The sequence below is a fragment of the Trematomus bernacchii genome, unplaced genomic scaffold, assembly GCF_902827165.1.
Source record: "Trematomus bernacchii unplaced genomic scaffold, fTreBer1.1, whole genome shotgun sequence".
Lineage (NCBI taxonomy): Eukaryota > Metazoa > Chordata > Actinopteri > Perciformes > Nototheniidae > Trematomus > Trematomus bernacchii.
This window is the reverse complement of record NW_022988043.1, coordinates 9,906,857-9,928,015: the sequence shown is the minus strand read 5'-3', so window position 1 is coordinate 9,928,015 and position 21,159 is coordinate 9,906,857. Positions and strand designations below refer to the sequence as shown.

General features: G+C 40.5%; 1 protein-coding gene across 2 annotated transcripts in view; it reads left to right on the top strand.

Moving 5' to 3' along the window:
• Positions 1-21,159, top strand: part of commd10 (COMM domain containing 10) — a 55,386-nt gene that overhangs the window by 13,836 nt on the left and 20,391 nt on the right. Inside the window, exon 6 of one of the 2 annotated variants that reach the window (XM_034118245.1) lies at positions 2,601-2,640. The exons of the other annotated variant lie outside the window; for it this stretch is intronic. Coding sequence (XP_033974136.1) covers positions 2,601-2,618 — 18 coding nt within the window. The 3' untranslated portion in view covers positions 2,619-2,640. Of the gene's footprint in view, positions 1-2,600; positions 2,641-21,159 lie in introns of those variants that run through there. 2 annotated transcript variants of the gene reach the window in all.

Below are 21,159 nucleotides of genomic sequence, written 5' to 3'. Positions count from 1 at the left end.
CATTGATTTAACATCCCTCTTGTATTCGCACATCTCCCACTCCTGTTGGATATTCTATGGATATTCAGCCTGCTTTGTTTCACACCCAGTTTGTAAAATAATCATTAATCCCCTGATAATGTGGTGCCATTTTGCCTTAGCCTGGAGCGATGGTGAAAGAGTGCTTAACACTGATATTTTCAGATGTGAATGTGTGTTTTTTCTTTCTTTCAGTTTTTCCGAGTTTATTTTAGAGAGGCTGCTCTGCCTCTCGGCTGAACTATGCAGGGGTGAGAAATCTCTTTCCGTTTAAACAAGACGCACTGATTGCAGAAGCACAGAGCCAAATCACATCCATTCATTCCAGTGAAAGTTGGCTGATAGGCATACATGAGGGAAATAGGCAGTTTTTTCTTATTCTAATGACACATATTTGTAGTAATGCAGATGTATTATCACATCATGCCCAGGTTTGGGTGTTTATTCATTAGATTTTGATTATTGAAGTGTTCTTTTGTTTTCTGAATTGTGCTGCATTTCATGTGACAACAGTCTGCTTGCCTTCCGCTATCGGAAATAATGGCAATGAAAGAATGTGAGCTTTAGACTTCTTCTATTCATATCATATAATGATTATAATAAGTGGGTTGGAGCCTGGCACTGTTTTTATCCGACATGCATTGATAGGGCACAGAGCGCTTCCTCCGCCTGTATCAACAACTTGTCACCAGAGAATTACTGAACAACAAACCTCTTTGATGCTACACTGGTGTTTGACTGTTTTGTTGAAAGGTAAAGTATTGCTTCAGAAAATGATCTAAGGATCAGTCTACCTGCCGCATCGGTTTAAGGCCGGGTTTTGTTTATAATTATGATTTAAATAGATATTTAAACCAACATTATATAGTAAATGGTAAATGGCCCCTTCCCTTTCAGAGTACAATTCACTTATGCACATCTGTTGTGTTAATAAGTTGGAATATGACCACCATATAAGATATAGCAAGCCAGCTAATATTATTAATCTGGTTCCTTTGCCTGAACTTCCTGCTCCAGTCCTACAGTCCTGGCAGCACGGCTTAATTAGCTGACAGCTAACTAGCTTACATCAGCGGCTAGCGTTAATTTAGCAACAAGTAAAGCTTTTTTGTATGTGTGTCAAGGCAGAGCAGCTGTAGGACATCGTAAAGAAAAATAACATTTTCATATTGCCATACCTTATTCTCTTATCCCGGGAGATTGTACAACCTTTTTTTTTAGGTAAAATAGTTACATAATGTTGTTTTCAAGTAAATGAGGGACAACTCCATCTTAGTTTTCAACCGAGAATTGACTTTGTGTTCTGGCATGAACTGAAAAGCCCTGCAAAGAAATGAAAACATCATTGTCTTCTATCATGACCACACTGTGTTTGTTGATGACACCGTATTTATGTCTGGCTTTGTGTTCTCGGTTTGTGATGAAATGTTTTTTCCTTATTGGAGCTGCTGCTGAGGTTGTCTCCTGCAAGATGTACTGTAAACTCTCCCAACTATCCCTGGCCTTTTCCTTTTACATTCTCTCACACACTCACTTCTGTCCCCCCCCTTCCTCTCCTTGTGCATGAGAGCGACAGTGTCTACATACCATGGGGGCACAGGCCGGCTGCCTTGGCAATCGTCAAGCCTTACAGTTGTGAATAGCAGCCGTTACTCGTCTCTCTCTCTCTCTCTCTCTCTCTCTCTCTCTCTCTCTCTCTCTCTCTCTCTCTCTCTCTCTCTCTCTCCTCTCTCTCTCTCTCTCTCTCTCTCTCTCTCTCTCTCTTTCTCATTTACACACAAACTCCCACACAGCTCGGTTGCCCATGACCCCCTACTGCAACCCTATGCCAACCTAATACATTAAAATGCATACTGTTTCAAAATTGAGCCCTTGGCTGAAGGGGTTGAGTGCCACTTATCCTAGACCCTGGCACGGCGATGGTTAGTTAAGGCTCACACTCCTCGATGTTGGCTAGCTTCAGTTCTTAGTAAAGCCACCCCACACACATTTAGAAGATTAAGATTTGACACAGCTTTTTCAGATGCTTTCTCAGAATCCCATTGCAGTAAGCAGATTCAGAGGTGAACGTGAAGTTTGGAAGAAGTAGCTTTGATTTGTAAAACTTGATAACTAAGATTGGAATGCAAAACAGATATCAGCTCCTCAGCTAGCCCATCATTTCCCATTGCTCTGTTGGATAATAGACAGTTTATGGGCTTGGCAGTGGAGGCTGGTACCTGACATGGCCCCTTCCTCTTTGTGTTTATCATGCGACGGTAACTGGCTGCCATGGATATAATCATCTTGTTATGGCTCACAGCCTGCCCGTGCTCCTTGGGTTGTTTATATTGGCGCTGGAGCCGTTAGGTGTCCCCATTCTCCCTGGCTTTGCTGCATCAAGCGTTATGATTTAGACGCTCTTAAACACAACGATTTATTTTGGGTTTGAATGAAACCCAGGCAGGAATTTAAGGAAATGTTTGATCAGGGCTTAAAGTAAGTTTACATTTTGACTCCCTTTTTCTTACAAGTTGATGAAGTGATGGTACCAAACACCCACCAGCATCTTACATTTTCTTTCATTTTGTTCGTCTCTCCAGGTTGGATCAATTGAATAAGAGATGCCCCATTTTGCAGTTGGGAATGGGAAAACACACATATTTGAATAGGTTTGTCAACCCCTTTCTGTGATCATCTATTTCACAAGTCAATAAGTAGCCGAAAGTACCTGCGTTTAAGGCAGGCGAACGTTTTGAAGATATTTCTTCGTATTGTTCTGATTTCTCAATGAGGACAGCAAGCTGTTAGAAAATGACTAGAATGTGTTGGCCAGGAACCTGCTTTACATGTTTAGTGGATTTTCAGATGTATTCTCATTGGTGTGGGCATGGCCTAAATTCACGAGTTGAAAAGCTGGAGGGTTGAGCTGAAAGTCTTGTAAACAGTAAGCTTTGGATAAATAGTCCGCTGAGGCAGAGCTCCGTCTGCCCACGGAAAAACTGCCAGCTTTAGTCGTTCCAATTCAGGGTTTGGCCATTTTTAGGTGCTTAATGTGATTTGTCTCCTTTCAATGTTTGCACCCTCCATCTAGGAAGTGTGGGAGGTGTGAACAAACAATGTGAAAGCACCGGGCTATTTGCAGATATTTATTTTACCTTAGTCATGTTCCATTTAGCAAGAATACACTGTGCACCATGATTTTAAACCTAATCAGAATTCCTTTATTCGTCCCACAAAGGGACATTCACGTTGCTACAGCAAAGTAAACACTATTATATAAAAAGGCATGCACATTGTATTAAAAATAAACATTTTTACAATTTACAGAAGAACACATTCAAATAGATTCTCTAAGTATTTTACTCTGCTTATCCCAGTATATAGTTTGATATTTATCTTGTTCTTCCTGTGTTTCTATATTATTTTCTGGGCAGATAATTTTCTCGATTGGACAGCGCCTCTCTGTATACCTTCCCTCTTGACTAATGTCACTGATTTCATTGTAACAGCTTGATTATTGTTGAACATCAGTACATCCCTGTAGTTTGGCATCCTTGCGGAACAATTGTTTTCTTGATATATAAGCGCAACAACAACAACACTGGTATGACTCTTGCAAGGGACCTTTGTCACAGCATCTGTATGACAAACAACCTTCTTACAGGTCGAGCCAAGTGGATGATTCATTGTTAACCGTCTTACATTACAGATACAGTACAATGCAGTTATAGCTCATGTAAGCTCTCAGGCCTCTTATGCTAACATGAAGCCATCGGGATGTTTTTCGATGCCAAAACATGTATTAAAGTTAATCCTGTTTCTTTGGAACACATTTACATGTTATTTCTTGTGCACTATGACACTCCCAACTTCCAACACTCTCCTACCTTATGCTGCACATCCTCTGATTGTTGCTCAGTGTTTGAGTTTAAACGAATGAACGAGAACATACTGTGTGTGCAGTTGGTGAGAAAGCTATTTTTGGCTGCTCTAAAGGATGAGTCATAGGGTCCATATGAATGGATAAGAAATGATCCATCCATCAGTCATAAAAGGCCACTTTCCCCCCTCTATCATTGCCATGTCTATACAATTTCTTAGTTTCATTATCTTTCTTTTTTTCAATATTCAACACACCTCTCTTCACTGTATGTCTCCACTCTTTTTTCCCTTTACATCTTTATGAAATCAACCCCCCACCTCATATGCCTGGCTCATCTTTCTCTGTGATAATTAGAGAAAGCATCAAATTGATAGCTAAAGCCCATGACAATTTGTGTTCAGAGCACCACATATGTCACCTGCTTCTAACAATATGTAGCGTTTTAATTACAGCACATGTCCCGCCAATAATGGAGGTATTGAAACTGAAAGGCCCTGTGGAGCTGTCAAAACATCTCAATACACTGAATAAATAGAAGCAACAGTATGTCCTATTGAGTTATCAAGTATATAATACGTGATGGCCTGTGAAATGCTACTGAAACTGAAATATGATGTCAACATTGAGAACAGCAGCTTCATTCTTAAGAGGATGTATGAATTATTTTAAAAGTGTTTCAAAGGACTTATTTTCTGGTTAACACATACCCAAAACATTCAGTATCTTTATAAAGATTTTGGCAAAGCAACTGAGATTATTGTTATAATTATCTGTATTTAAAATGAATTAATAACTTAATATTTAGTCAGTAAATAATCAATAAATAGTACAAATGCCTTCACACTTTCCCAGAACTAAAGTTGAGTTATCTAAAAACTGATGTCTGTTTTTTAAAGATACAGTCCAAAAGCACCCATAGATACTACACCATAGAATCAGGTTTTTGATTGACAAATGACTCGCACTTATCTTCAGAGTTCCAGTTGAAAGCTGAATCTAAAGTAATAAATACACCCTTTGCTCTTATTCAAGCAGTACACCCAGGGCCTCGCTGATGCAGCTTTATTTTGTCTGGTGTAACCATGAACCAATAGTAGCTTATGCTAGCCAACCTTGGGCAGATACTGTATTATTGTGTTACTGATGTTGATAAGGCAGTTTGCTGACTCCATGACATTTATCATCATCTCAGCATGTCACAGATACAAAATAATCGATAAAAATACATGTTTGTTGACTTAAAGGTGGGGTAGGTAAGTTTGAGAAACCGGCTCGAGATCGCTAGAATTTGAAAATACACAACCGGAGAAAATCTGCCACTTCCTTACAGAGCCCCTCCTCCAACACACACGAACGCGCACATGACCAATGAGGGCACGAGATAAGTTTGTGCACAGATGGAAGGCTGACAGGCAGGTAGGCCATCCAGTTATTTTAGCCGGGCCGGCTAAAATGATTGGTCGTGCTTTTTACAGTACTACGGCTTCCACAGATGATATTTTTTTATGGATTTTTTGTCAAAGCACTTAAGATATTCATTGCTATCGGGATGTTAAGAGCATTCCATGGAATATAACAAAAAGTGTATCTCGAGCCGGTTTCTCAAACTTACCTACCCTACCTTTAACTTTATTGATCCCAATTTGGGAAATGTTTTCGTCACATCAGCATGTTAACAAAGCATTGCAAATAATGGGAAATGAAAAAGGGAAGAAAATAAACCATAATAAAATAGTAACTTCTCAAAATAAAAGAGAACTAAAAAGTAAAATAAATTCATATTGACAGTGAAAGATTCAAATCTGGGCCAATTACACCTAACACAATTTTAATTGAAAAGTATGTTGTATTATTATAACATAGATAAACTTTCAAGCACTTGTTGTGTCCTATTCCAATAGACACAAATGTAATAATCATATTACCATTTACCCAGATTTGCTTTTCAAAAGATTTTGGAAATCTCAGAATTGGTAAGAATGGTTTGCGTTTATATTCACTTGTTAGGTTTTCATACAAATGGAATGCAAGATTGAAAAAACATATGATACAAATTGTTCCCCAGTAAAGCAATACATTTACATTTTTAGTTTTCCAGCTGCTAAGACAATACTCTGCACTATAATAATAACCATGAACCCTTAATACAAAGAAGAATTTCATGAAAATGAAATAAAATAAAGACTGAATGAAATTAATGCTCATGAAGGTATAGATTTATTGCACGGCTAGATGTGTTTGCATTATCCCTAAAAACATGTATACAAATATACATCCACATTTACGTTATTTCCAAACAAAGGTGTTTGTACACCAGCATGGTCCCAGTTGCAATGGAGTTTGTACATCTTGCATTATTGTCCTCGTGGTGAGTGTGGGATGATTACAGGTGTCTGTGAGAGTGTTGAAAAAGCTTTTGTTAAAGTGTAGACAGCACAGTGAGTCATATTCCGACCTGTTTACATGTCTGCCTGTCTGTTTCCTGAGAAAATCCATCAGGGTGGAGAGAGAAAAAAGACGGAGATGAAAATAATATTCCTTATTTCACATGTATCCGTCAGACTGTGTGCTTTTACCAACTATCACAGTCTGTAATACCTCCCATTAGCTCCAGGTCCTAGCGTCTCTGCTGCATTTTGTTTGCAGCTTTAGCAACAGTGCCGTTCCCCTGCAGCTCGTCTGATGGGAGCCGAACACTCTGGTCTTTGTTTAGAGCCTGCGCTATGAATTATAGATACAGGAAGCCACTCTGATATGTCACTTTCTTAGGCTTGGCAGAACACACACGCTAGAGAATGCTAGACACAATGCACACACACGCACACGCACACACACACGCACGCACACACACACACACACACACACACACACGCACACGCACACGCACACGCACACAGTCAGGTAGCATCCTGGAAACAGTTCTTTTTGGTTCCAGAGTGGCCCGTAGCGCTTCATATACATACACCCCTGGTAATTGACTTTGTCTTTCTTCTGCAGTTGTCAGATTCAATTCAGTAAAAGAACACAGAGATGCATGTGGAGGCAGTGATTGACTCTCATCCAAGAACAAGAATAGGCACACTTTCAGTAAAATAATCCTAATACAGCATCAGCCTATACGGATAAGCATGTTATCTTTTGTCTTATCCTGTTTCTGGGGTGTTTTGTGCACAAGAGAGAAATCTCGCACCCATTCTCAGCGGTAGCTTTTCACACATATTCTGGGATTGGACCCAGGGTATCCGCTGAGATGTTAATTGGTTACTGCTCATTCTGTTTCTCCTCTGCTGTATTACTTTTCTTCTTTTGTGTGTGGGTTTCCACCTTCATGTTTGTGTGTGTTTTGCAGTACATTGCATTTTGGTCCTTAAAAAGCAATTCCAGGGTTATATAACTTGGGTGTTGTTTTGTAGTTTTCTCTTATTGATAAGGTCTGGGAAGGCGGCCACATTGCTAAAAATAAGTCAGGCGGAGCAAGAAGAACAAGTCATTACATGATCTTACCTTAACGGGTAGCCAACTGTATTTGAATGAGAAAAGAAAAGCATACTGTATAACTTATTCTTCAATGATTATTTATTTATTTGTATTGATTAATTAATTAATTGATTAGTCCATGAATTATAGTTTGCATTTTCACATTTTCTGTGTGATCTCCAAAACCTTTAAAGAAAAGTAAATATTCACAATTAATGATCTGGTACCAGAGATAGTTTGGCATTGTTGCTTGAAAGGGTTAAGAGGTTCTAAGGCTAGAGATGCATATGATTTAGACACCAACTTTATAAAGACACATATCGACGGTCTAATAAAACCAATTACTATGCTAGTGAATCAATCTATCAGCACGAGGGAAGTTCCATCATCCTGGAAGGTGATATCTATCCCCTCATCTGGGGATAAGGCAATGATGTCCAATTATAGACATATCAGCATCCTCCCCTGTGTCTCTAAGGTGCTTGCCCCACGGGAACGCATACGGCAAAACGCATAGGATTAACGCAATCGCAATCGCAAAAAAGCTTCCGTCCACACGCAATATACACCGGATAGTGTCTGTTCACACGAGACGGCTCCGTTTAGCTCCAACCGCTGGAAAAAGCTGCAGTACATATGCCGAGCCTGTACGTGGCGCTGTAACTTCCTCCACAAAAGCAGCGAAGAAGCATGGTTGCCCTTCTGTTTATTCACCGTGGTGGGGGCCGAGGGAACCGGGCAGAGTTTTTCGCCGGTCAACGTGTGTAAAAGTTTAAATCTTCCGGACAAAATTATAAAAGTGCCGGTCAAAGGTCTTCTTTGTTATTTATTAAGCTTTAAAACAAATGAATAACGACGATATATAATGATATATAATAATAAAATACACGGAGCCTGTCCTCTCTTTTTCCTCTCTTCTGACAGCGTCAGTGTCTGTCTCATGCAGCAGCTGATCCAGTAATGAGTGACCCGGCCGACAGTAAAAAATAAACATATTTATAACTAGTTTAGGTAGTTTGAGAGGTAGGCTAATTAAAATAGCTAAGGGTGATGATCTGACTTGAAGTGTGTGACTCCCGCTGCATCACAGCGGGAGGAGCTGCGTGTCTCCGTCCTGTCAGATTAGACTTCACTCGCGTTTATGTCCATATTGAGATAAAGATAAATAATCTGAATTCAGTGTGCAGTTTACTTTTGCGGGGGTGAGCAGCAGAGGTGGGGAGAGGCAGGGCTATTGCGTCATCATTATCACAAAATGATCGTATAGAGGCGATCACACGGAGCCGTATGACCCCCCCAGAGCGCTCCGTTCCCAGATCTATCCACCTTTGGACCCGTTATCGTTTGCGGGGTCCCTTTCTATCGTTTGGTTACGGCCTCGTGTGGCAAAAAGGGCTATACGCAAGAGAAATATGCGGATACAACACGTTTTCGTCCTCGTGGGGCACCAGCCTAAGATAGCTGAGAAATGGGTGTCAAAACTAATCACCAAACATTTAGACAAAGGTTTTGCTCCACTCCACCCAATGCAGTTTGGTTTTCGTGCTCACCACTCCACTGAGACAGCTAACTGTGTCTTTGTGGAAAAGGTTAAATGTATGTTGGACACGAGCCCATATGTAGGTGCTGTCTTCCTTGATCTCAGGGAGGCTTTTGACACTGTTGACCACCAAGTGCTCCTTACAAAGCTGACTCATTTAACATTTTCGGCAGTTTAGATACATTGGTTTAAGTCTTACTTATCGAACAGAAAACAGTGTGTTTTGGTCAACGGTGCCAAATCCCCCTACCTTGTTAACCCTGTTGGGGTTCCACAAGGTTCCATTCTTGGACCGTTACTTTTTTCCAACAAGTCCTCCAACTCATACGACCAAATAGGTTGATTGTTCAAGTGCTTATTACGACCTATAATCACGTTTTAAAGTTTTCGACCTCTAGTGCTCCTGTTGACTGCAAACGCTCCGGAGGGTCGTATATTCACAAATAACCCTCTCTGGAAAATCCTTGTGTTAACACTGTAAACTTGACAGTTTTTTTAACCCAAACCACCTAGTGGTTAAAGCAAGTTATTGAATTTTCTTGTTGAATATGTTACATTTGATGAAAAAATTAAAATATTAAGAGTAGCCTACATACAAAATAGGGGGAAAGTAGAAGGTCAATGATAGAAATATAGAATAGAAAATATCAAGAAGATACTGTAGTGATCTCTACAATAAAACAGCTAGTGGAGGACGTCCAAAGATATTAATAGGAGGATGTGCAAAACAGACAAACTAATAAGGCTTTATTTAAACATTAAAGAATACTTTAAGTTAAGGTCTTCTTTTGAATAAGAAAAAAACTTTGGGGGTATCAACAGATATTAAGTCTGACAAAGTACTTAAACATCTAATATATTGCATAGTTTATTTTGGCACTTGACAATCACCTTCGGCCAGGCTGTGAGTTTGTGTGTGTGCTCAGGAGTTCAGGTGAGTTTTGCGATGTCTCGCTGTCTCGCAGACCCCACACACTGTCCGCAGCAGCGAGCCCCGCAACGTCCCGCCAACACGGCACCCAGACCCCACGCAGCATTCTCATCTGTTTGTCATTATTGGTGTCATTTTCTGGTTGCTAACGCCATTGTAACACATAATCACTGATGTTCCGCTGTAACGGTGGTGGACGCATCAGAACAGAGTGGGCGAGCTGACCAATCAGAGCACAGTGGGCTCACAGGGAGGGGGGGGGGGGGGCAGGTGCTCCAACAAGCCGTTAAGGACAGAGTGAATATACATACTATACAGAGATGCTGTATGAGAAACCCAATGTGAGTTTGGAACATTGAACAATGTAAATCTATTCTAGTAGACCTCAACAATGGAATTATGATCAGTAGAAATGGCCATGTCATGGGACCTTTAAACAAATTAGACCCTTCTTAACTGTCAATGCTGCAAAGTCATACCTCCACTGTATGATTCTATCCCACATTGAATACTGTTTTACAAACTGGTCGTTTGCTTGTGCCACAAACCTCGCTGCGGGGAAACGGTGGACCTCTGTTGCCTGTCAGCGTAACTTCAATGATGCCGTTTAAAAACATAAAAAATTAAGGGTGGTGCCGGCCGTCAGCGAACCGAGCCGGCCGTCAACGGCCCTTGACGACCGGCTGTTCTGTGACACACGTTTTCTGCCAGACGCTGTCTCCTCTCTCACTTTAGGTAACTTCACTAAATATAGATCCATGTTGCCGCTCGCATTAGTTAACTAGCTAGATTTCACTGTTTCTCGTTATCTTTTTCTGACGCTGCGCCTCCCCTGAAGCTCTCTGGCGCCCCCAGGGAGGCGCGCCTCACACTTTGAAAACCGCTGCTCTACAGTACAGGTTAGCTCTGAGTGTTAGCGAGGCTTGCTAATGTAAACAAAGACGAGATTACGTCCAAAAAACGTCAGGCATTGTTTCTGATAGCAACTTTATGTGGGTCCGCCGCCGATTTGACGTCATATCGGCAGCAAATCTGTATCCGCTCATTGTACCCCCGTTTTTAAAAGATTTGGGTACGGAGGAAAAGAGAAAGGGTTTTATTTTCTGACGCTGCGTGAGTTCCCCGACACACCGGGGACACATTTATATATAAAAGACATCAACAAGTGCATTTTGCATGATAGGTCCCCTTTAAGAAGGATCTCCTCTCAGTTGAATCCTACATGTTAGACCTGTGTTCAAACAGAATCCAGTCTATGTTTGGACACAAAGAGAAAAAACTCCCTGAAATTCTGATCTGGCTGAACTTAAACTGCACTTTATGATGTCACCTGGTGTCTAACATCTAGCTTCTCCAAAGATAATAATTCAGGGTGTATGATTAATGTGTCTGGTATAGCACCCTGGGGCATATTCTGGGAGTACAGATACATGTTTTGGATGAATCTGCCAAAACCACTAGGTATGAAATCTCAAACAAAGCAGCTGTGAGTCCATAATAGGAAGAGCCATCCTGAGGGCAAATCTGACTATTTCTTAATTTCTCTTATTAATTTGGCATATGGCTGTTGTGCACGATCAGAAATATTTATTGGAGCCTGTTAGGGCCGTGGGATAACATATACATTCTAAAATGTAATAATGTTCACTTTCATGTCTGTACACATTGAGTAATGCTAAGTGTTGCTTACTGTGGCAGGAGTAATATTCTCAGGCCATTAGCCAGTCATGATCTGTTGCTGCACTGCGACTGTTTTCTAAATGATATAGGAGGAGCACGGGGAGAACGGAGGAGTAAGCACTTTTGTTATCATCTCCTTGTCAGATCCTCACAACCACAGCCCTCTATTACACTGCTAATAATAGCAGCAGGCTTTATCGCTTGAAGCACTATCTCAGTAGTAAAAAAAGGGGGAAAATGAAAGAGAAGTTGACGTGCGATATTGACAAAACTCATTGTGATTATTTCCAGAATACCGTGGAAAATAAAGAAAACAGACAGGCAGTTAGAGAAAGATGTTGCTTTTGAAAGTCCAAAAGCAAGTTGTTATGAATGTTTGATTGGCACCATAAAGAGAAAAACATAGCCTGGGATAAAAGAGTGTGAGTGTGTGTGTGTACAATCTTTGTAGTGTGTAGCTGAACATGTGTGGGTGGAGCCAGGTTTTCTCCTGGTTTGAGATGGAGGCCTATAAAGCAAGAAGAAAAAAGAGCCAGACTCAATATTTGGTGTGGTCTCAATGGCAACGCAGGGCAGGTAGGCAGAGATTATCTGGGTGGTGATGAAGAAATGTGTTTGGTCAAAACAGAGTTTAGGGGATTAGAGATGGCTGCAGATTCACGCGTGGAAGGAAGGAAAAGCTCCTTGTTTGTTGTGGTTTCAGTTCTTTCTTCAGACGTTAACTGATATATTGATGTGAAAGAGGCTGAACAGGAGGCTGTTTGTTTAGCTTTGTGAGGAGTTCTTGAAGGTTGGCCTATTTGTGGAGCTGGAAAAGTGATTTTTAGGCGTTGTGTTTAGCACTTGCCTGATTTATATTTAACATTTGAGCCTCCAAGTCCATTATGTGTTTGACATATATTTCTGTGCACAACAAAGTTTAACAATAATTAATGAGTCTATTTTTAATGGCTAGGATAATGCAGTGATGTTCCCTTGGTTATTCTACAACTTTGATCACTAGCATGAGCCTTTTTCTGCATTGTTTGGAGCAGAACTTGTATCAGCGTTTGTACTTCTGCACTGTCAGAACAGTTCTGCAGAGTCTGTGCAGAGGCAAGATACGAAGGCTTTGAACATCCACACACACACATTCACACACGGGATCTGTCTGTCTCTTTTTGAAACTCATACACATGCAAACACACACTGTCCATCTCTTGTTCTTTCTCAAACACGCATCCGCAAAAACTCACACACAGCTGCAACCCCATTGGTCGTAAATTCTCTTTGCTGTCTGACTTTTCTTTGAATGCGCTTACACTACTGTGTGTGTGTGTGTGTGTGTGTGTGTGTGTGTGTGTGTGTGTGTGTGTGTGTGTGTGTGTGTGTGTGTGTGTGTGTGTGTGTGTGTGTGTGTGTGTGTGTGTGTGTGTCTGTGTCTGTGTCTGTGTGTGTGTGTGTGTGTGTGTGTGTGTGTGTGTGTGTGTGTGTGTGTGTGTGTGTGTGTGTCTGTGTCTGTGTCTGTGTGTACAGAATAAACACAAGTGTGCATATGTGATCACCTAAAAGCGCTCCTCTATAGAAAACATCTTTTTGCATACATGTCTGGATTCTTGTCTGTATATTCAAGAGTGTATTTCAGAAAGGTTTCTTGTCAGTTATAAATAATAGACACTGAATCCGAAAGTGAAATCAGACTAACTGTCAGTCGAGTCTTTGATGGTTTCTCTTTTAAACACTGGAAACCAATTAGGTGGGTCAGGGGCCTGGGGAACACGACAAAAAGAACCCAGTGCCACTGTTCTGTCATCAGTGGCTTCACTCAACAGTCAGGGACAGCTAACACACTCTTTATTTCTCCAACACACGCCCTCCCACATGAAAGAGGTTTATTCATGAACTTCAACAGCATTAAACAGTGTAGTTATCTGGGTGTCTCCTTAGTTGTATTTCCATTTAGCTGTCAATTAAATACTATGAAAGTTTTGTAACAAAAAGGAAAATGTAAATTATATTTTAATCAGCTCCATTTAATAATTTTAGTAAATGTCCCAATGGCACTAGGTGTGGTTGAAAATATCCATAACATTAATCAAGAAACACATGCAAGAATGGTTTGAATATAGTGCATAGTTGCTGTCTGTTACTGAAACAAAGAAATACAACTATTCGATACACTAATGCACAATTGATTGCCTGTGCTTTCACAATGGCAGATGACATTTCTTTAAAGTAGTCAGTTGTTTTTATTGGCCACCGTTTCAGTATATCAAGAGCCAAAATCATATTGTGTGAAGTGACACCGAAGACATCATATCATTTCATGTCGCATCATTGAGTTCTCTTTTTCAGCACAATTTATCAGTAATAATGGATGAAGCTAATTGTGTATCTTAATGCAATAATGCTGCTTCTTTCTGAGTACCACATTAAGTGACTGAGGCAAATAATTAAAACAAAAAATACAACCATGCTAATTTTGTGAGGATTCATTTGCAATTTAAAAGGTAAGTGCTTTTCATATTTTTTATTCTGCAGTTTAACGTCACTCATATTTTACCCATTGAATAACCACAGACTAGATAATGTTGTAGTGAGGTTTCAATAGAAGATGACTGTGGAAAATGTTCAATTATTTCCGCCCTATTAAAGTTGTGTGTGTGATCACGGTCAAACACAACTACAAAACCATATTTTTTATCCTTTTCTCTTTCCTATTGAACATTTTTAAATGCGCTACTTTATTTAAAGAGGGCTGATGTTTGCTGACGTCCCCAGAAGATTTTCATCTGCTTTAAGCTTCTCTCTCACTGACCCTGGGCTCACATTTTGCATTCAGTACACCAAAATCTTTCATTTCTGTTTTTGATAAATGACTACCCAGGGCACAGTTGTTGGACATGCTGTTAGAACTTGCACTATGTTAACTTCTGTCACATCAGTTGTGTTCGTGGGGAGCTGGATGAAAGCCCAGAAGGTTGCGTGATAAGACCCAGCTTCCACACAAAGCTAGCTCTGCTCTGAGCTGCTGAGATAGCAGTGGCCTTTCTCCTCTTTCCTCAAGCTGTGTCAGTTTGACCATTCAGCTATCCAAATGTGCCAACCTCATCAAGGTGCTCAGCTTTGCCCTTTTCAATAATTCATCCCCAAATTTGCGGGGAGGAGCAGAGGTTTGTCTTAACAGCTTGCCATACCGGGGAGTGTTGCTTCTAATTGGAGTGACATGCCGTCCCTATCGGTCAGCGCTAAATGTCATTAGAGTAGCAGCCAAATACCATGAGCTGTTTGAGGCTCAGATTGGATCTGCTGGGGTAAACTGTGACCAACCTGAGGGATGAATATGATAAAAAGAGCATCACGCACACTCACAATGCCAGACACTTTATAAACATGAGCCATTCATTCGTGCTCATTCGTACAAATACAGTGTAAAGCCTGTGAGCTTGCATATTTCTAAATGAAATGTTGTCTTTCTTTTATTCTCCAGATTTATCTCTTCTTTCCTCATTTACATTTTTTGAATTTGTTCATTCTCACACACACACACACACACACACACACACACACACACACACACACACACACACACACACACACACACACACACACACACACACACACACACACACACACACACACACACACACACACACATTCTAACCAATGGAAGCATTCTGAGCCCTGCGCTACACTCTTCGTCCCCAGTTATAACTAATGCAACACGTAAATCGCCACTGGTTTTCTCTTGGAGCTAATTAGAGATTATACAAACGCCTACACACATAGACACGCATGTAATGCACACACGTACACAAATGCAAACTGCACCCATAGCGCCGTGGACAAGTATAATTACAAAGTCTAATTCCTGTATTGTTTTACATTATTTATGAAGTAGCTTTGCTGGTGTCACACTGACCTTCGTCTAATGATGCCACGCGCACACACGTGCACACACACACACACACACACACACATGCACACATGCATTCATGTTGTTCACTAATCACATGCAAACAAATGAATACACACCCGTGCAGCTGTAGTCCCATCAGTGATATATCTTTTTCCCCATATTTTCAACAAACCTTGAAAAACCTTCAAGTTGTTCCCATCTGAGACTTGAACAGCTTAAAGGTTTCAACAATTATCAGTTTTCACAATGTGTTGTTCAAAACCAAATAAAACGGACAAATTAAAAACAACCAACATATCTTTAAACATTAGCAACACAATTTTACATTTGTTTTGAATGGTGGTGAAGCACTACCATTGAAGATATCGAATAATGCCGATGAGGCATCGAGCTCTAAATTCAATATTTTAAACCAGTGTAGGTGTGTAGATTCACTACAAATGCATCTCCAAATATATTGAGTACACATTCAGCACATTGGTTGTTCATATGTTGCCAAAGGCAGACATTATGTACTGCAATGTGACATCTTGTTCTTAAATCTGTGCTCTTCTCCTACACAAACATTTGGTGCGTATTTGTTACTATGCAGAAGCAGAGAGAGAACAATGCTGGAGATGACAGCTTGTCAGATAGGCCAGAACATGCCAGTTGTGGTGGGTGTAGAGAGATAATCCGCATTGTTCTTGGTCTAGTACAAGTGTCAGAACCCACTTGTTTATGTAGGCGTCTTCTGCCTCAATGTTTCAGAGGCTTTGGCCCCATCATAGACATAATGTGTAAACGCACAACAAAGCAGGAAAACACACATATCCCGTATACAGATGATCTTACTCTTCCGCACCTTTATACAAAAACATCCCAACATACTGTACTCTTGTAAATAAATGCATCCTGCAGGTGACGTCGATCCCATCCTGTTGCCTGTGTCAGGACAGCTGGACACTGAGTAATGTAAAACAGCTGGGATTTAACTTTGCCCACAGCTGTGAAACAAATCCACAGAAAGCAAAGGTTAACAGAGGTAAATGTCGCACACTCACCTTACCGAGGCAATATGTTTCTCATCTTGGGTACAGTGGATTTTCATTTACGTCGGAGAAGTAATCGCAAAGAAATAAAGTTTCTGCTTTTTGATATTGAACATGATCTATAATATACAGTATAAAAGGAGCATGAAGAAAAGACTCATGAGCTTTTGGATCATGCAGTATGAATGAAGCAAAAGCAAGACAAATAGAGGAAGAAAAGTGTGAAAGACTTGCAAAACTTCAGCCTCCATGACCTTTTGAACTCCATCTTTTGGAACCAATCTTGTTCCCCCTGCAACTGCATGTTATTTCTTTGGCCACGCTTTTTCCCCTCCGACCCAAAATGTTATATATTGGGAACACTCCTGCTGTTGCCCTTGATCAAGGAAATGAAGTTGGTCACTTGGTATTGCTGAAAGTGCCTGCTGCTTCTTATTAGTTAGGATGGGTCAAATGAAGAGGACAAATTTCCCCAAGGAGAAGAGTAACGCTTATAGCATTACTTAAAGTCTTACATAGTCTCTAATGATTTAACGCATCTTGCTAACTTTAATTAAAGTTAGTGACTAACTCTCTCAGCCAAGAAACTTTCCTGCCAGTAAGATATAGATTGATGACCCTGGCTGATCTTTCTGACATGCCTGCACACTTTTGGATGCCTTCTGCTAACCGAAGCTCATTTGGGTGTAGTCATTTTAATATGCGGAAATGTGTTTCCCCGTCAAGCTTCGGCACACACTGCTTTTCCTCGTCCCAAGTCACACTGCCTCCACAGACACACAAATGCAAACAAACACACGTCTATGTGGTTTTGCAACGGTATTTGACTTCAAAGCCTTTAAGTTATTTCAGATTGTATGTGCTTGTTTTTCCTTGGTCATCAATTAAAACAATGGGGGTTATTCAAGTTGCTTGCTAACCACACCTGCAGGCTGGGAACCTGAGAGAACAATAGACAAAGAGCTAAACCTTCTGCATGTTGTTTCATGTCGCCTATCGCTTGATTAGTCTCTCCCTCATTCTGACATTACATTTGCCGGAATGTTTTTTTTTTGTCTCAAGATGTGACTCATTGCACATTCTTGACCTTGCTTTAACAATAAACCATATCTCAATTTGTCTAAGATTGATATATATGACAGTCGGCTGATGTGTGACAGCAGGGAAACCAGTTGATGATGGATGGATTTTAAACAGTTGGTGATCGACATAAATATTATGATTTTGCTGTTACTGTGAAAAACAAAAGCACACTCAAGATAGCAAAAAGCAAACTACAACACTATCATCATTTCTGCCTTAAAATCACATCAATATCACCTTAGCACTGCACTTAATTTGCATTGCCTTTCTGACAGGATAAGATTTAGATGTGTTCAGCATCTTATTAAAATAAGCTGTCAGCTAGTTGAAGGCTTCACCCAGTCTCTAAATACTTTTCAGTTTTCATAAAGCATTTTTACAATTATGTCCATTAAGCACCATTTTTCTTCCTGCTGAAACTCTGTATGAAACGGGTCTAAACCAGACTTTTTTTTGGGGTTGATAAAACTGTGTGCATGTGTGTGAAAGTGCTTCCTTAAGTATGCGTGTCAGCCACATTGTGACTGTCACGGGGCTGATAGCTGTGAGTGGGGTTGACAGTAGCTTCTCCTCAGCCTTGCCTGTAGACCTGGGAAACCTCGATAAGACACGCAGGCTCTGAAGCCTCTAAAAAAGAACACATCGGTGTCAAGAGCCGAATGGAGAGATAGGCTAGTGAGGAGGAGGGAGAAAAAGGGGAGGAAAGTGTCGTATGGATGGTGAGGACGTGAGAAAAACCTCCTCTGCCTTTTGGCATTGACTCCTAACGAAGTTCACTCTCTGCCATTACGTCAAAAATCCCCACAATCCTTTTAGTCACAGCAGGGAGTGGAGAAGCCCACACACGCACACGCACGCGCAAACACACACGCCACGTTTTAAAAGGTTCGTTTCTCAGTTTATTTTTTCCAAAGGCATATTTTAGTCCTGCCACCGGCCGTGTTGCTCATACAGTTTTAAAACTCTCAAAGTTATCTTGAATATCCCAAATTAGGTTTTAGTCTGAGGCTTTGGTTTGCATACCTGTAACATGGGCTAGAGTTTATTATTAACGCAGGCACCACTTAGATGGCACCTCCCTGTAAATGGCAGAGTTCAGCTTGTAATTGCATTCTCAAGAAGGCACTTAAAAGAGAAGTCATCCATTTTTGAGAGAGACAGCATGCAACCTCAATTTAAAACATTGGAAAAACCTTTCAAAGGCCTTTCCAAAGTGTGCGAGACTTCCTTTGGCAGAAAGCATTTGACCTGAGATAGTGAAAGTGTGGCTTAAAAACAACTCTAGCGTTTCTGGAGGCTCGGCAGAGGCTACGTCTGTACTGCCTCTCACATCTTGGAGGCTATCACGACTTGAGTGTGGAGACAGGAAGGGTTAAAGGGGGTGAGGATGTGCCTGTGTGTTACCATGTGTGGGTGGGTGGGTGGGTGTGTGTGTGTGTGAGCATGCAGGTGTGTGTGTTAAATGGAAAGGCCTGGTGTGTTTTGTATATTTTTGTATGAGCCTGTATGCTTTCAGGTTAGAAAAACACGGCTGATGGATGGATGGAGCAGCCGGGGCAGGGGGGGGCAGTAAAGGGGCTGACAATGGAGACGAGACACACTGGGTATGTTTTGATTTGGTCATGAAAGACTGAAGGATAGCTGTGGAATCTGGATGACACCTGAAGCTTTCTTCCTCTTCTTTTCCCCCCCTCTTTGCTTGGGCTTCGTTTACTTTTCACACTTCAAGGATAAAGTACAATCAAAGCTCTCATATCAGTTTTTCCCCTCTGTGAGATGTTGAAAGAGAGAAAGGAATCTAGGCTACTGCATTGGGATGAGTTCTGTGATGTTTGCAGGGGCTGATTTTATTTCAGGAATGCAATGCTTTATACTAGCATTCAGGTATTATGGCTACTGTTATTATTTCAACGTTATACGTCAGTTCCTAATGTGGGTTGGTCTGAATTATGGAAATATTTTTTAATTTAAAGCTTGGTATGATTGTTGGATTATTATTACAGTTTTTATCAGAAGAATATTGTGTTTCCAATATAAGTTTATATAGCAATATCTTGACCTGGTACAAGTTGTATAAGAAGCAATTTCTTCATTTTGTATCTGTTCTTAAAACCTAGATGCTCAGCACTTAAACCCTTCCTTCTTGGTTGAGGAGCTGAAAGTCAATGATCGATAACCCAAGTATATTACCGAAAAAGTCCAACTGCTCCTTTAATCTAACACATTAGGGTCAAAAATCAGCGTGATTTCCTGCCTCCACCTCAATTTACAGCTCAGTGGCTGATTCTGACACCTGAGATATAGCAAAAGCTAATAAGAGGGGATTGTTTCACATGTGACTGAACCTCTGCCCAGGTTGAGCTCATTAAGCTGTAATTTAGTGTTCCCTCCGCCAGTAATGGTCCTGTCTGTATGCTTCATTTAATATCTAATCCTATCTACAGCCTACAGGTGTTTAAGGAGAGGAGGGTAGTACGAGAGCAGTATTTCATTAATTGACTCACAGTTTGTGTAGAATGTGTCACAATTTATAATAACTCTTCTAATGTATTTGCTAAGTTTTGTATACCAATCAGGTTTTTTATCAAAGTACCACCTCTCACCAAGAGTTTAACCCCCATACAGTTTGTGTGTGTCAATTAAACATTGTTGGTGTCTGAGTAGGAATTTAATTTATTTGAACTCCCACTGGTTACAGTATTGCTTCCATTTATAAATCTGCTTAACATTTTAACAAATTATCCAAAATACCAAAGGAACTAACTTTGAGTTAATTTCGTTTTTGAATTCCAAAACCAAACTTTTAAAATAAGGGGGCATATTTGATTAAAATAAATAAATGATGAAATATTCTCAGGGGAAATCAGACTATTTTTCAGTAGAAAGTTGTTTGTAACTTCCCAGGTTATTGCATTTTAAATCACTCTGATGAACTTAAGGGTTTGTCTGCAGCAGTATAGCATTCTCCAAATCTTTTTATACTTGTTTCGCTTTTATTTACTTCTTACATTAATACATTGGAATTAACATGCTATGTTAGTGGATAAATTAGTTTATAATAATTGCAATTGTTCCTTGAGCTAGTTATAACATCCATTCAGAGAGTAAACTTGATATTAGAGAGGGTTTATCACAGTTCTTTCACGTAAAGCTAACTCACCTCTTTGCTTTTATCTCATGTCTGACCTTTTCCTCTTAGTTTAGGCTAAATCTGTGTCAAGGGATACATTTCCGTCAGGGGGAAAAAGATAAAATTGGGACTTGAGAGATTGTCAGTTTAAGATGAGTCTGCTGCAGGGTTAATGTGACTTCCGTAAGCGTGAGTTCACAGAGGTTGGACGCATATTCTCTTCTTTACAGGATGAAGCACAGCTCATTACCCTGGAGCACATTGTTCAGTCTGAGTGCCTCCTGGCCAAAGTCAGCTCAGAGAAGGTGGGTAATAATAATCCCCCCAACCTTTAGATAATCAGCTTCGCCACAAGAGCCCATGAAAGAGAAAGACAAGGTGTCGATAGCATAAAGAGGGGAAAAAAGGAAAATGTCTTGCTGACCAGGTGGGCAATTACATTATTTAATAACAGCAGGCGGCCACAGAAGAGGAAGAAAGGTAATGTTTAGGTTTTTCCAGTTTTT